Source organism: Tupaia chinensis, unplaced genomic scaffold (assembly GCF_000334495.1).
Source record: "Tupaia chinensis unplaced genomic scaffold, TupChi_1.0 Scaffold000270_1, whole genome shotgun sequence".
Classification (NCBI taxonomy): domain Eukaryota; kingdom Metazoa; phylum Chordata; class Mammalia; order Scandentia; family Tupaiidae; genus Tupaia; species Tupaia belangeri.
The window spans coordinates 4,842,301-4,859,171 of record NW_006159750.1 but is presented as its reverse complement, the minus strand read 5'-3'; the positions used below and the strand labels follow the sequence as shown (position 1 = coordinate 4,859,171).

General features: G+C 41.8%; 2 protein-coding genes across 5 annotated transcripts in view; one reads left to right on the top strand and one right to left on the bottom strand.

Annotated features, from left to right (window-relative positions):
- CLCC1 (chloride channel CLIC like 1) overlaps positions 1-12,191 on the top strand; it is a 30,254-nt gene extending 18,063 nt beyond the window's left edge. For 3 of the 4 annotated variants that reach the window (XM_014588206.2, XM_027772283.1, XM_014588207.2), the window contains exons 6-11: positions 23-163; positions 2,244-2,337; positions 4,605-4,702; positions 4,988-5,134; positions 7,053-7,394; positions 9,203-10,295. In XM_014588206.2, the coding sequence (XP_014443692.1) occupies positions 23-163; positions 2,244-2,337; positions 4,605-4,702; positions 4,988-5,134; positions 7,053-7,394; positions 9,203-9,451 (1,071 nt within the window). In that variant the 3' untranslated portion in view covers positions 9,452-10,295. Of the gene's footprint in view, positions 1-22; positions 164-2,243; positions 2,338-4,604; positions 4,703-4,987; positions 5,135-7,052; positions 7,395-9,202; positions 10,296-11,870 lie in introns of those variants that run through there. The other variant, XM_006149506.3, reaches the window with a different exon arrangement.
- A 1,533-nt stretch (positions 12,192-13,724) lies between these two features.
- GPSM2 (G protein signaling modulator 2) overlaps positions 13,725-16,871 on the bottom strand; it is a 39,201-nt gene continuing 36,054 nt past the window's right edge. Inside the window, exon 14 of the mRNA XM_006149505.3 lies at positions 13,725-14,472. Coding sequence (XP_006149567.1) covers positions 14,233-14,472 — 240 coding nt within the window. The 3' untranslated portion in view covers positions 13,725-14,232. The remainder of the gene's footprint in view (positions 14,473-16,871) is intronic.

Sequence of the window (16,871 nt, the reverse complement as noted above, 5' to 3'; positions counted from 1 at the left end):
CCTGCTGCTTTCTGTCTTTGAGGTCCTTCTGTGTCTGCTGGGCATCGTGATGCTGGTAGCTACCGAGCTGTGGACGTATGTTCGTTGGTACACCCAGTTGAGACGTCTTTTTTTCATCAGTTTTCTTGTCAGTTTGGGATGGAATTGGATGTACTTATATAAGGTATTAAATAAATGGTGGGTAGTAAAATCTGAAAATGTAACTCATTATAAAAGAGCATGTCCATTTTGAGCTGTCCTGGCTCAGATGTGGGTTGGAGGGCAGTCCTCACGGGGGAGGAATTGGCAGTTCCCAGCTCTCCTGCATGTGGTTTTGGGATCCTTGGCCAGTGAGTGGGAAAGAGGACAGTCCTAATTTTCATAACCTGGTTACTGCTGGATGGCATCTGGCCAGTTGAGTCAGACTAGAGCTAGGTAGAAAGATTTTTAAAAATTCTTTCATTGATAAGTTGAGGTATGTCCTTTTATTCTTTGTTAGAACTTATGCCAAAATAAAAAGGAAACAAAGTGACATGATGGCAAAATACCATTTTTTAAAGGTTAGGTTTTTTTCTGCATATGAAAGTGGTATATTCAGCCAGCCCATGGCCTGGTAGTTAAGGCAGCTGGGTCCCACATGGCTGACTACATGGTTCAAGTCCCAGACTCAGCAGCTTGAAAAACATGCCAGGCATGTGTGCACATGTGCCCAACATCCAGACAAGAGGGGAAATGTAGGAGAAGGAATTGCAGTGTGACCATACTCCGTGGGGGGTGGCGTTCTGGCCTTCCCTCTCTGTGCAAATACTCACATGCCTTCTGGCTAATTATCAGTGAGGCACAGAATAGGCGGGAGGGAGGGAAAGAAGGAAAGGAAAGGAGATGGGAGAAGGAGGACAGGACAGGAAAGGAAAGATGGGAAGGAAAGTTAAAAAGTTCATGGTTGGGAATTTAGAGAAGATGGAAGATTACAGGGAAATTATTTTTAAAACTCACCTAAAATTTTACCACCTAGAGATAATCACTGTCAATATTTTGAGGTATTTCTTTCTGATCTCTTTTCTAGATATAATTATCTTTCAAAATTAGGATTATGCCATATATAGACATTTTAAAAAGACAGCTCTTTCTGTTAAAATAGCATATTCATTTGAAGGAAACTCTTAGATCTTTTTGGCAGGGTATGCCAAGTAGCCAGGTTTTTTATCCCTAAGACTTATTTAATTTTATTTATTCGTTTGTTTTTTAATTTGACCATAGCGACAGAGAGAGCGAGGGAAAGTAAGAAGGCAAGCCACCAGGTCCAGGACTCGAATTGTGGTCTGCCATGTGGGAGTGCCTAGCACCTTAACCACCATGACACCTCCTGGTCTCCAATAGCCAGGTATTTTTCATGAATTTATCTGATTAAATCACTGTAATAATATTTTCTTAACCTTTTACTCTTAAGTGCTATAGTATCTAGAACTGATTATTTACACATTGAACACCTAGGCTCTATGTGAAAGGATTGGTTGGTTGGGTATTGTTTCATCAGTGATTTATTTTCCCTGGGGCTTTGGTTTATAAAAGATATATTATCTTTATGTTGGTTTTTTTTGCTAAAAACCAGTCTGATCAAAACACCATTTTATCATGAACTATAAAAGAAACTGAGACGTAGTCATTAAATTTTTATAGCTTCATTTTCACACATGGTATAAACTGTATTTGAACTAACTCTTTAAAACGATCTTTTAGTACCAAAGTCTTCCTGCTCATCATAATTAGTTATAGAAAAGGCAATAATAATTAGTTCTTTTTTTTTTTTAATTGCCAAAGGTCACATATGTTTGCCCAAGACACAGAGAAAAGGAGGGAGAAAGCACCACCTCCAATGGGGTGTGGTCATACCACAGTCCCTTCTCCATCCTGTTGGGACTTTGGACATGCATGCACAGGTGCCTAGCATGTTTTTCAAGCTGCTGGGGCTGGGTCTCAAACCACAGTGGGCCATTGGTATCCAGCTCCCTAAATTCTTAGGCTGTGGGGCCAGCCCTATAATTAGTTATTTTTCCTGACTTGTCGCATTAAGACTATGCTTTTTTATGAGCTGACAATTGCTGCTCTTTAAAAATAACATATATGTTTTTTCCTATTAAAATTACTTAAACAATCTGGTTTGGATTAATGGTAAAGATATTCTTTGAACTTGGAATTTTTGCATGTGTGGTGTAGTCTTTATCATGAACAGCCTTTCACGGTTTCCCTTTGGTGTCGGTCAGCTAGCTTTTGCACAGCATCAAGCCGAAGTTGCCAAGATGGAGCCATTAAACAACCTGTGTGCCGAGAAGATGGATTGGGTTGGAAGTCTCTGGGGTAAGGTGTTTGTTCACTTGGCCTTATTTTACGTAGAAATTACAAAGAAAAGGGCAAAATGCCAGAGGAGGCTTTCCATGTCTGAATCTTTAACATCAGAACTTGCAAGAAGAGGATTAAGTTTAAAACCAGGGTCCTTTCATGTTCATGTAAAGTCACAGGGAAGGAATAGAAATCACGTGTGTGCTGGCTCTGACATTACCTGTCTTCCTCCATCAGACCGAAGACTCCAGAGCCACTTCTGTTCACACACTCCTCAGCACAGTGTCCAGCACTTTCGAGGTCCTCAACAGAAATTCATTAAAGAAGTGACTGAATATGTATATGAGCCAATATCCATCTTAGTTTTTTTTTTTTTTTTTCCTTTGTTTGGAGAGGTTTTTGCTACAGGGAGCGTGTGCTCATCAGAAAGACAGAAAGCGAGAATCACCCCCGGGGGGATGGTCACACTGCAGTCCCTTCTCTTCCACTCTACTCTCGGGATCTTGGACATGCAAACACACATGCCCAGCGTGAGTTTAAGCCACGGTCGACTTCATGGGAGTCAAGCGACATAGCCATTATGCTAACTGCTGGTCCCCCATCTTATGTTTAACACCCTCTTACTGACATATGACATCTTATGTTGTAGCTTTAGTGCACTTTTAACTGAGGGAAAAACTGTTTTTATTTCTTATTCTAACAGATTTTGTAAGCATTCCCATTACTGTTGTCTACCCCTTTAGTTGTTTATATCCAGCAATGGGAATGATTTGATGCTCGAAGCTACTTTATAAATGCAAATCCATAATGACTGGCCCAGAATAGAATCTCAGGTTCTGTAAGTGGGTTCCAAAATTAATGTATCTTTTTTAAAAAAATAATTATTTTTATTTATTTAATTTATTTTCATTTGACCAGAGAGGGACAGAGTGAGTGAGTGAGTGAGTGAGAGAGAGAGAGAGAGAGAGAAAGCAAGGCACCAACTCCAGGACTCGAACTGCGGTCGGACACGTGAGAGTCCAGCATCCTTAACCATCATGTTACCTGCCAGCCCCATTAATTTATCTTTTTAAAAAAAATTTTGTCAGAGGGTGTGTGCACTCACCAAGAGACAGATGGAGAGGGAGAAAGCACCTACCAGGGGGACGGCCACACCACAATCCTGTCTCCTTCATTCTCCTCCCAGGATTTTGGGCTTGTGTGCATGCATGCCCAGCATATTTTTCAGGCTACCAAGTCTGGACTTCAACCACACAGTCTGCCACATCGGATTTAGACCCCTGGGCTACCATACTATAGACTGGCCCCAAACCGACTTTCTAAATTGAAATTTTATTGAGATCATTGCAGGGTCACATGTAGTTTTGAGAAATAATAGAGAGCCTGTGTACCCTTTACACCCTTTCCCCCAAAGCTGATTTCTTACGTAGCAGTCGTAGCACCGGAGCGGAGCCAGGATACTGACTGTGAGACCGTCCACCAGTTTTACTTAGATTTCCCCAGTTTTACCTGTACTCATTTGTGTATATAAAACACTGCTTTTAATTACTTATCTTTTAGAAATTTTAATAAAATTTCTCTCTCTAAGACTTGTATAATTTGAATGGATTTTTAAAAACAAACATGATTTGGGCTATAAGGAAAAAAAAATTTTTTTTGAGAGAGATTTTTGTTCTAAGGCACATGCGCTCACCAGAGAGACAGAAAGTGAGAAATCACCTCCCCCCACCCCCTCAGAGGGGATGGCCATGCCGCTGTCCCTGCTCCTCCAGTCTCCTCTTGAGATTTTGGGCACATACGCACATGTATCTGGTGTGAGGTTCAAGCCTCCGGGTCCAGGACTCAGACCATGGCTGGCCATGTAGGAGTCTAGCAATATAACCATTACATCATCTGCTGGTCCCAAGATGAAAACATTTTAAATCAGCATTACCAGGAGTCTGTTTAAAAATGAAAGCATTTTAGTCCAGGCGGTGGGCAATGGTGACATAACTGGAGCCATATAAGAAAGGGCCTGGGTTTGTGTCCTGGGGCCTCCTTGAGAACACCTGGCATGTACCCATGTGCCTCTTACTATACCAGCCGAGACGGGTGGATCGTGGTGTGGAGACCCTGTTGGGGGTGCCTCTCTCTCTCAAGAAATAAATACATTTTAAAAAGTATTTAAAGGATTTTGAAATTGGTGGGTGGTCAAAGAGAGTGAAAACCAAAATATTGTCTTATTTGGGTACGAACTGCAGCTTTTTAAAAACATGACTCAGTGTTTTGTCTGTTTCTCTAAATAGAATGGTGGAGAAGTTCATGGACCCTTAAGGATGACTCATGCCAAAAATACTATGAGCTTTTATTGGTCAACCCTATTTGGCTGGTCCCACCAACTAAGGTATAGAATATATTTTGTAAAAATTACTTATATGAAGTACAAATTAGAAGTCTTTCTATGTATAAAAAATTGTTAGTGTTTTATAGAATCATTTTGCTAACAATAAATCTTTGTACCAGAAAAAATGTTTCCATTGCACAGTGATTTGTACATTACAAGTAGCAGGTGGCAGCATTTTAAATTTATCTAGCATAATTTTAGACTTGTACACAGTGAGTTTTGGCTCATGCTGTGTGCCTCAGTCTTTTGAGGAAAGATTTAAGTTGCTTTTGTCTTTTGTTTTAGGCACTGGCAGTTACATTCACCAACTTTGTAACAGAGCCGTTGAAGCACATTGGAAAAGGAACTGGTGAATTTATTAAAGCGCTCATGAAGGAGATTCCAGTACTACTTCAGATTCCAGTGCTGATCATAATGGCATTAGCTGTCCTGGTTAGTATGTTAGCACTGTTGGTATTTAACAGGATTTACGGGGGGGGGGGGGGGGGCGGTGTTTTTGATTTCCGGGGGGGGGGAGGCAGTTTTAAATTATTAGACTTTTTTATTGTCAGTCAGACCTGATTGTATGGGAAAGCGATCTGATGTGATACAGACTTACATTGATAGATGTATGTATGTATAGCCTCTAATCAAGGACGTGATTGCAGATGTCATAACAGTGATTTAGAAAAACAACCTCTTTTTAAACTCACTGACTTAATCCATAGGGAGTCAGTTGGTTGCTTCCTCTTTTTTATTTTTTGAGAGGTTTTTGCTATAGGGTACGTGCGCTCGCCAGAAAGACAGAGAGACAGGGTTGCTTCCTCTTTAAGAAAAGGGACTTTCTTACTTCAGCTTGAGTTTCTTCAGCACTGAGAAGGGAAGGACATAAGGCTGAACACAGAATCAGAAAGGGAGGTGAAAGAAAGTGATTTTTTTCTTTTAGAGAGACTTTAGCTATAAGGCATGTGCACTCGTTGTAGAAAGAGATGGAGAGACAGAAAGCAAGAAGTTACCCCCCAGGGGGAATGGCCACACTGTAATTCCTTCTTCTCTGATCTCCTCTGGGGATTTTGGACACGCATGCACATATGCCCAGCACGAGTTTTAGCTGCTGAGTCCGGGATTTGAACCCTGGTCAACTACTTGGGAGTCCAGCGACAACCTTCATACCATCTGCTGGTCCCAAAAGTGGATATGTTAAGAAACATTTTGGAGGATCCAAATACAGACATTTACTAAGAAGTACTTGTCATTCATTGACAATCCGTGCAGCTTTTTTGTTGATTTTCAGCCACTACCCATATTAAAGCAGTTGTGACATTAAACAAAACAGAAAGAACTCATGTGCCCCGGGAAATTCTTCTTTCTAAGGATATAAAGCATTCATGATGCTCCTTTTGAAATTGCTTCTCTTTTGGCTTTGTTTCTTGGCCAGTAGTTTGGTCTCTGAAACTGAAGTTATAACAAGAGCCTCCTCGTGTCTCGTTACCTCCTTGCTCCCTGAGAAAAGTTCCACGCCTCGGCTCTGCTACTTCTCTCTTCAGGCCGTCCTGTATTAGGACTGCACAGACGTCGGGCTTTTCGCTTTCAAGACTCCTTTGCATTCTTGAAAATGAAGACCATAAAAAGCTCTTGTTCATGGGGTTATATTTATTGGTACTTACTACACTGGGCATTACAGTGGAAAGTTAAACAAATACACACGTAAGCAAGCACACATCCCAGGAGTCGTCACACGTCCCTCTGACCTTCAGAAGACTCCAGTAAACTCAGTAGAGAACAGTGAAAATGACTGTGTGTGTGTGTGTGTGATGGGAGGTTTTCACCTCACCGGTAGGCTGTTCCCACACCACACTTTGAGACCTGTGCCTAGTTTTTTCTCATGGAATGTGAATCATACCTGTTGAATTTTAGCTGTGGCTCAAGTCAAGTTTGTATTATTAAAAATAAACCTACAGGAGAATGTTTACATAGGTATGTTCAACTTTAAATCATCATTGTCGGCATTGGTATTCAGTGATAGGTATGAATATAGGAACATAAGCGCACTTGTCAGACAATCTAGAACCTTCTAACTTACATTACTAGGCTTTAACCTAACTGCCGTTGTTATAATTCAGTCCAATTGTTTCAAGCTTTTTGAACCATTTACTTAATACTGAGTGATTTCTTGTATTTTATTGGCCACTCTGGCCCTTCCTCAGATACCTCTGAAGAAGAGGTATCTAATGAAAAAAAGTGAAATTCACATGTGCATGTCTATAGATGCCACAGGTAGGTTAAATTACATTGTTTGAATAAAACACCTCATAACTTCATTGTAACTCAGCCATTAAGTCCTCAGGAAAATGTATTTTTTTCCTTACAGAGTTTCTGCTATGGTGCTGGAAAGTCCGTTAATGTGCTGAGACATATAGGTGGTCCTGAGAGAGAACCTCCTCGGGCGCTTCAGCCAGGTGACAGAAGATGGCACAAGGACATTGATTATAGGCCCCTTGGCGGAGCAGGTGATGCAGATTTCTATTATAGGGGTCACACCGGCCCCGTTGAGCAAGGCCCTTATGACAAAACATATGAGGGTAGAAGAGATGTTTTGAGAGAGAGAAATGTTGGCTTGAGATTGCAGACTGGCAACAAGAGCCCTGAAGTGCTCCGGGCATTTGATTTACCAGACGCAGAGGCACAAGAGCATCCCGAGGTGGTACCCAGTGTAAGTCAGCAACCGTTTATTTTGCTGTCCCTCCTGCTAGGCCTAAGTGCTTGTTAAGGAGCTTTTGATGGTTTTGACTCTCACCGTTGCCCTTCGCTGTTAATCGCACCGGTGGTGATACGCTTAGTCGCGCTCTTCCCCTTCTGGTCCTAGGTTAGTGCAGCTTCTTCAGAAAAATATAAAGCGAGGTTTACTTTTTATGTTAAACACATTCAACGGTGGTTTGTTAGAACAGATGTAATGCATATGAAATTTCGTAGGAAGCTGACAAATGAACGTGATGGAAATTCTTACCCTTGACGAGCTCAGAGTAGGGCTCAGAGCCCTAAAAACTTAGCTGGATGGAGGAGTGGGCTGGAAAAGGATCAAATCTTGCTTTCCAAATTCATTTAACTCATTGGCTGTTAGAACTGTACTTTTCACTTGCAGCATGGTCAATAGTTTTTTTTTTGTTTGTTTGTTTTTACCATTTTTGGTCATTTAAAGGGACATTTCTGTTTCTGTTTGAGAGAGGAACTTATATTGTCATTTGCAAAGTTTAAGCTGCAACTATAAACCTTTGGGAGTTAAAAGCACAGTAAAATCTAGAAAATTACAGAAACCCTTCCCATGGAGTTCCTCACAAAGATAAACATCTCTCGCACCTAGAAAACCCACAGGTAGTTCTTTCAGCTTTTATAGGCAATGGCTACGTGTCACTTATCTCAGCTCCTCCAGCGACTTCCTGTGTCACCCGAAGGGAAGCTGCTAACACAGTGGCTTGGCCCCTGCCGCACACCCACTGCCTCATGGCCTTCTGCTGCCACGTCTCCTCTCACCCCCTCTCTGCTTCAGCCACAGGGACCTCCTGGCTGTTCCTTGAACTCAAAGCCTTTGCACTTGTTCACCCACAGGTGCAGGAACTTCAGAAAGTTCATGGAAGAATGGAACTGAATGAGTATTTTGGTGTAAGAAATTTTGAAATCCATGCATAGGTTTTCATAATCTGCATTTTTCATTTACTTCTTGAAGATCCTTCATGTCATACTGTTCATTTCTTCAGATTTTTACTCATGTGTCCTTTTTTCAGACCACCTCAATTTTTTTTTTTTAAGTTTATTGCTATAGGGTACATGCACTCATTGGAGAGAAACAGAGAGCAGAAAGGTGAGAAATCACCCTCCAGGGCAATGCATGCACAAACACCTGGTGTGATTTTTCAAGCTGCCGAGTCTGGGACTCGAACTGTGGATTTGACCATGTAGAAGCAAGTTGCCCCAACCTCCATGCCACCCGCTGGCCCCAGACAACCCCAGCCTTACCCTATCGTTTCACTCCACTTCCAGCACTCATCTCTTTTCTTTTTCTATGTAACCCTTGATTCAACAGATTATATAACATACCTTCTTAATTTCTTTGTTGCCTGACTGCTTTCCTAACCTAAATCTAATTCTAGCGAGAGCACTATTTGTTTTGTTCTGGCCATATCTTCAGCATCTAGAACTTAATATATGCTTAGTCGACAGCTGTCAAATGAATTATTCTCACTGGGCAAGAAGAGTCAGTAGTTCTGGTCCCCAGTCCTCTTAACCCTTCCTAAGATGAATCACTTGATCACCTAAGATATATATCCTACAATATCCTACTCCTGTGTACTATGCAGTTCTGTGAGGCCCTGGTAATATTTGTATAATTACGATCCAGCCCTAGAACCAGAATTGGGAGTTTAGAGCTTGCTACAGCAGATTTGGGTAGGAACTGGTGAGATACGTTTGTTTACTAATGCTCCATATTAATTAACCCATTAAATGTAATTCTGCCCATCTTAGCGTAAATCACCTACTTTGGATACAAAGCCCCAAGAGATCGGCGGAATCTCAGAAGAAAGCACACCAATGGAAAGCAGCACGGAAGGCACCCAGTCTGCTCAGCTCGTCTCTGGCCAGGAGGCGTCAGGGCATTCAGAAGGTTCCCCTGCAGTGGAAGAGGCCCCGCCCGGAACTAGAGCCGAGAGCAGTCCAGCAAGGACTGCGGCTGGCTCGTGTGGGAAGGAGCCGGCTGGAAGCCCATGTGGCTAGAGGAACCCAGACAGAGGCGGCAGCTCTGAAGTCATCTTTGGGTTTTGTAAAGTATACTCTTTATTCACTGTTCTCTGTGAATTCTCTGATATTTACTACAAAGGTGCCAACTTAAATATTATTTTTATGGCAATCAGAATTAACACATGTATATAAAAGCTTCTTTCTGATATTAAGATACATCCCATAAATTTTTGAAGTGTTAATTTTGGAATAGGGTCTCCTAGACTGTATTTTAAGATGAATGTATGGCAGGCATCATTGATTCTGGATAATTCAGGAGGCCAGTTTGAATTAAGGGGCATTGAAAGCGAAATTTGATTGTTTACAGGCATTTATAGGAAGCAACTAGCCGAAGTGTGTGTTGCCTCGTGAAAGTCCTGTGCTGCCCACTTTGGTTAACAGAATCCTTTGTTATTCTGCGCGGAGTTCACAGGTTTCTGATGTGACAGGTACTCCAAAACGTCAGGGCAGCCCGCGGTAGCTAACTGTGCCCTCTGCGTGCACACGGGCATCCCACTGCAGCCAGGGCGTGCATAGGCAGCCTCAGGGACACCTCAGCTCGTCTGTGTAGGCTGCTGAGATCGTGTACCTTTCTAGTTCCCCCCACAGGCCCTCCTGCCTTGTCACCCCTTTTACTTTACCTTTAGGTAAGACAGAATCAGAGGTTGCCAGGGGAATTTAGATAATGTAGCTTATTCAGCTGGTAATCTCTGACTTACATGGTCAGTAGACCTGGAGGATGGCTTTATCTCCCCCCCTCCCCCAATGAAGTGCAGAGGCTTTGAAAGACCTATCTTTGTTGTTGCTTAGAGTCCTAGGAGTTGAGACTGTCGGGTATTGCTGTGTCGTATTTATATCACAGCTGACCGTATTGTCTTGGCCGTATGAAATCCTGACTTTTAACAGATCTGTATAGAAAGAATACCATGATAAAGGAAAACAGTACTCTCTTATGCTGTAACTAGTACTATTGTTTTCCAGAAAATTGCAGACAGGTACCAGTCAACATTTTTTTTAAATAATTTTTTAACTTTATTTTTTTAATTTGGCCACAGAGGGACAGTGAGACAGAGAAAGCAAGTCGCCAGGTCTAGGACTTGAACCGTGGTCGGCCATGTGGGAGGTCCAGTGTCCTTAACCACCACACCACCTGCTGGCCCCTCAATCAACATTTTAAATTAATTTTCCTGATTTAAAAATCATTCATTTTAAACTTTGTAAAAAGCATTTAAAGTCCCAGACCCAGTGGCTTAAAGCCCACGCTGGGGATATGTGTATGCATACTCAAAATCCCGGAGGAGATTGGAAGAGAAAGGATTGCAGTGTGGCCATCCCCCGGGTTGGGGGGAGGGATTTTTTGTCTATCAGGCGAGCGCTCATGCCCTATAGCAAAAATCTCTTTGAAAAAAAGAAAAAGAAAGAAAAAAAGCAGTTTAAAGGAAGCAGCAGATGGAGTAATGGTTCTGTTGCTGGCCTCCCATGTAGTCAACCACAGTTCAAGTCCCAGACTTGGCAGTTTAAAATTCATGCTGGGTGCATGTGTGTGCATACCCAAAATCCCAAGAGGCGAATAGAGGAGAATAGATTGTGTTGTAGCCATGCCCCCCAAAGGGAGGGGGGGCGATTTCTCACTTTTTCTCTGTCTCTCCAGCGAGTGTACATGCCCTATCATAAAAATCTCACTTAAAAAAAAAGGCAATTTAAAAATTTCACGGTCCCTAGCCAGGAAGCAGATTTATATACATTCGGATGTCCTTTGTTTTAATCATAGTCACACTAGAAGTTCCGTTTGGCTGCTTACTAAAAATGATACCCAGTCAGGAATAAAGCCTTCAAGTTTTCATGAATGCAGTTGTTTCAGGAGGGAAACAAAAAGATAATGTTTAAAGCAGGTGCTGTTTGATTTTTACATGAAATGCAGTACATCGCTCTTTGGCCCTCAGAATTGTTCCTTAGGTGCCTGTTGCAATTTAATTTCACATGTTAATATCATTTTATAATTTACTATTGTAAATATCTTTACTATTTTAACAGAAAGGTAATCACTTTTCCCAAGAAACACAAATTGACTTTATATTAAAATTTATCACAGTGCAGGCAGGCGTGTAGTAAATGAATGAATGCAAGGATGGTTGCCGTTTAGAGCCGTTTGTGAACACTGGTGCATTAATACAGCTCTGAGGACTAGATCTCAGAATTCGCAGTAACTGCTGCGAATACGCTCCCAAGGTGAGTGTTGACCTCTGACCTGTGATCTGATTCTGAAGAGAAATGGATGCTACAGGTGACTGTAGCCGTGAGCGTTAATGCCGCTTCCACTCTCTTCCACTCCTGACTGCTTTAAATCAATCCAAGATGAATCCTTTATTTAAAAAAAAAACTAAATAAAATGTATCTTTCTATTCTCTCATTACAGATATCCATTTGGGGATGAAATCTGCTTTGAGAGCTAGCAAGGCAACATGCTACTGCTGTTGAGTGGTGAAAGCAGTTCAGGGAAGAGTTTATTAAAGCACACTGAACATACCGAGGCCAGTTGCCTACCAGAAAGAGAAGGCTCATTTATTGACTTGCCAGTATTTGTCATTAAAATGAAAACTTACAGTGACAAGCTTTAGGGAAATTAGACTGGGATAGACAGCTGTTAAAAGTTTTTCAGTGGAGTAGATAATGTTGAATGTTTACAGAGTCTAAGAGCCACTGTATACACAAAATAAACACTATTTTTACATTATTATAGATTGGTATGCATTTTTTATTGAATTTTCTTATAAAAAACATATTTATCTTGCAGTTTGAAAAATGGTGCTATTTGGGACATCATGAATACACACACACACACACACACACACACGCGCGCGAAACAATGTTATCCAGTTTTTTGTGGGGGGAGCAGAGAGTGCCTGTGCTCGTCAGAGAGAGAGAGAGCTCCCCTCTAGGGGGCAGTCACAGTGCAGTCTCTTCTCCAATTATCCTTTCTGGATTTGGGGCACATGTCCTTGGGTGGCATTTTTCTGACTGCCAGGACTCACACTGTGCCGTGGATCCAGCTGCCTTGTAACCATCATGCCACTAGTTGGCCATGGTTTGGGCTTTCACCAAAATACTTCTGGGTTTTAACTTAGTATTTTGTGTGTGTGTGTTTTTTTGTTTTGTTTTGTTTTGTTGAGAGGTTTTCGCCATAGGGCACGTGCATTCGACAGAGACAGAGAGATAGAAAGCGAGAAATCACCCCCCGGGGGATGGCCACGCCGCAGTCCCTTCTCCATTCTTCTCTTGGAACCTTGAGCACGCATGCACACGTGCCCGGCGTAAGTTTAAGCCGCCGGGTCCAGGACTTGAACTGCGGTCAGACTATGTGGGAGTCCAGCGACATAGCCATTACGCTAACTGCTGGTCCCCATTAACTTAATGTTTTTGACAGAACTCCTGTCTGATCTTTGAACCAAGAATATTTGGGGGCAGGGGGAGGCTGAGCTTTTAATGTGATTCCATACTGTAACTATGTAAGTTTTTTTTTTTTTTTTTTTAACTTTTGGCTGTTTAAAGTTGTGGTTCTGTGTATCCCACTGAAATCACCTGTGAATGTCTTTGTGAACGAATAGAGAACTGGACACCCCCGCCCAGTGCAGAATCAGAAGCAATCAGAGTTGAGCTGCCGCCTGCTCAGGTGTGAGTTTGAGAGCTGAGTGAGTTGCCCGGCTGTTCAGGTGTGTGTTTCAGAGCTGAGTTGCCCACCTGTTCAGGTGTGTGTTTCAGAGCTGAGTGAGTTGCCTGCCTGTTCAGGTGTGTGTTTCAGAGCTGAGTTGCCCGCCTGTTCAGGTGTGTGTTTCAGCTGAGTGAGTTGCCCGCCTGTTCAGGTGTGAGTTTCGGAGCTGAGTGAGTTGTGTTCAGGTGGGTGCGTTTGTGGTCTGTGGTGCAGCCTCAGTACAGGCCCTGCCCAGCGGTGTTCCTTCATTATCTCCTCTTTACCCTCGTCGGCTGCTTCCATCTCTGGAAGGAAGGCTTAATGGCAGCTGAGGTTCACCCTTCATTTTGTGAGTTTTCAATGTACGTGGCCTGGGATCTGCTCATAACCACCACAATACAGGTTGGTTTGTTTTTTAACAGTAGGTCTTAATAAAGTTTGTTTTTGAGTTGTATATTACAGTGGAAGAGACTATTTAAAACCATAATTTAAAAAAATAAATAGCCCAAAACATGCTAAAAGAAGTTTATTTCATAGAAGTTTCTTCTATACTGGTTTCGGCCTAAAAAAATATTGAAAATGGAGATTTTTCTAGAGAAAAAAATTACTTTTAATACAAGTTTGACTTTCTTACATTGGTCAAGTACATTATTTTTACTAAACAGCATAATTTCCTAATATTTCCATGGTTAAGTATAAAAAAAGTCTTCATCAATTAAAATTTAAAAATTTATCTCAGCAAGAGGATTAAACTCTAGTTTGGGATTCATTTAACTTCCTACTTTACAAACACTAGGTAAAACTAGGTAAAGGAATCTAACAAGTTGCCAAAGAACAGAATCTGAAGCAGTAATCACAGCTGATGAAGCACCTTAAAGGACACCTCCACCCGAAACACTTCAGTGTTCAGAGGCGTGTTAATTCCCTAATACTACACTACTGAAGGTCAGGTATTTACATCACTCTCAAAATATTTCAAGCTGTATTACAGTGCTATAAATTCTCCTTTTAAGGAAAAATTAATAGATTGAATTTCCCTGCAGTATTCTGAAAGGAAATGAGGTCTTTTCTTTAAAAGCATCCATTGTAACTAGTGGTTTGATGTTTTTTTTCCTGAATTTTTAAATTCCAACAAAGCATCACTTTGTAAAAGGCCCTTCAGCCCAAGTTCAGAGTCTCTGTTTTCATCTCTTTGTAAAAGAACTCTCTGTTCATCCATTCTTTTTGCCTGCGACCGCAAAATAAGGCTAAAAAAGTCTTCATCTGGTACTGTTGGACCCTTTGTGGCAGCAGGTGGTGGAGCACATCTTTGATCATCTAGTCTGGACCCCTAAAAATGGATGAGAGAGAAAGATTAAAATTAAAACACAATACTGCAGGGGAGGAAAATACCAAGCTATGTATTTATAATATGTCTGTCAGTCATAAGAAAATCTAACTCTAGAGTCTGCCCATGGTGTGATGGTTAAGGAGCTGGATCCCACATGGCTGGTACTGTGGTTTGAGTCTCACACCCAGAGCGGCTTGGAGAACACTGGGTGTGTGTGTATACCCCAAGTCCCAAGAGTAGAATGGAGGAGAAGGAACTGAAGAGTGCAACCCCTGGTGTACTTTCTCACTCTCTCCAGCCTCTCTGGCAACATGCCCCATGGAATTTTTTTTAAAAAAAGAAAAAATGAAAAAAAAAAAAAAAAAAAAAAAAAAAAAAAAAAAAAAAGAAAAAAAAAAAGAAAAAGAAAAAATGTAGGGGCCAGCAGGTGGGATGGTGGTTATGGCGCTGGACTCCAACAAGGCTGACCATGGTTCAAGTCCTGGACCTGGTGGCTTGCATTCTCACTTTGTCTCTGGTCAGCACATGAGCCTTGTTGTAGACTAAAAATAATAATAATAAATGAAATCATTCTTTTTAATTTTTAAATTTAATTTTAAAAATAATTAAATTTTTGTTATTTATAATTTGCTATAGGACATGGGTACTCACCAGAGAGAGAGAGGGTAAGTGAGAAAGCCACCAGGTCTGGGACTTGAACCACGGTCACCGATGTGGGAGTCCAGCACCTTAACCACTATACCACCTGCTGGCCACCCCTCTAAAATTATTTTTAATGACTTATATAATCTGTATATAGTAAGTTTTATGATTATGATGATAAATAGCTCTAGTTTCTTGGGCTTAGTAAATGTATTATGTCATACTGTCTTAATTATTATTGATCACAAGGTATAATCTGGGTTTAATTAAAATATAAGGTCAACTGTCCAGTATGAAAGTTCAAGATTATAATCCTAATAAGCATAAACTTTGATTTACCAAATCTTCTGAAGTGCAGTGCTATGCACAGTAATTCAGCAACACTATCTTAAAAACAAAACAAAACAAAACTATATTAAGCCAAGAAGCAGCATACTGTAACCCAATGCCTGCCTTTGTGAATTTTCCTTTACATTTTCCACTAAATGTGTGTGTGTACTGCTTGGCTACGTTCCTGCTACAGCAGCAGAGTCACACAGTTACAAAAGAGACCACAGGAGTCCGATCACACTGCAGCCTCCTTTCCCCCAATCCTCCATCCTGTCAGGATCAGGCTGTGAGCAAATGCCCAATGTGGTTTTCAAGCTGAGGGGCTGGGGCTCGAACCCTGGTCAGCCATAGGTGATCTGGCTTTCCGTGTGCAACATTTAACTGCTGCACTATCTGCTGGCCCTTCGAGTTCCACTCTTACGATTCTTGTATCACAAGTACGTTAGAAATGTTATTGATAAAATAAGTAAAATAAGCACTTAAATGTCTACAGAATGGTTTCTGCTGTTACACCCCCAAGAATAAGAGTAGAAAGAAAAGTGATACCAGATAACCCGAGTACGCCCTATGTCACCAAGCACGATGCTAAGCGTTTGCATGCTTTACGTTAACCTCCCGACGCCATGAGGCTGCAGTTTACTGACCTACTCAGCGCCACTTCCGCCTCCTAACCTGGTTACTCAGCATTCTGTAAATCTAATACTCGGTCCCTTCAGCTCCTTGACCTCCTCTGATGTCACCAGCACATGCATCTGTGCCCAGCTCCCTGACCGGATGGAGAAAGGGAGGAAAAGAGCATCTTACTCTGCTTATCATCAATATTTGCTGCAGCTCAACACTCTCTGGGTTTTCCTCCAACTCTGGCTGTTGCTGGCTCATCTTCCTCTAACTAGGAGATCCGGGAATCCCAGGGCGTAGGTAAGCCAACAGGAAGGTCTACTCTGTTCTTTGCCTCATCTCTTGCCAGCGCTGTAACGCTATACTGCTTTAATGCCAACTACTGACATACGCTGACAACTCCCCAATTGACTTCTCCCTTGGGCTCCAGCTGTATATGCAGTCGCCTACTCAACATCTCCACTTCACTGTCTAATTGAGTAGGGAACGTATCTGAAACAGAACTTGGTTTTTTCTCTCCAAACCTGCTTCTTGTCTAGTGTTGTCTATTTTAGTAACTAGTATCATTCAGGACCAGCAGATGGCATAATGGGTACATCGCTGGACTCCCACAGTCGACCACGGTTTGAGTCCTGGACCTGGCAGCTTAAAACTCAGGCCAGGCGCATGCCATCCCCCGGGAGTGATTTCTCGCTTTCTGTCTCCGATGAGCGCACACATCCTATAACAAAAATCTCTTAAAAAAAAATAAATAAAAAACAGCCCCATTCACTCACCCAGTTTATTCAACCAAAAAGGAAGGGTCATCT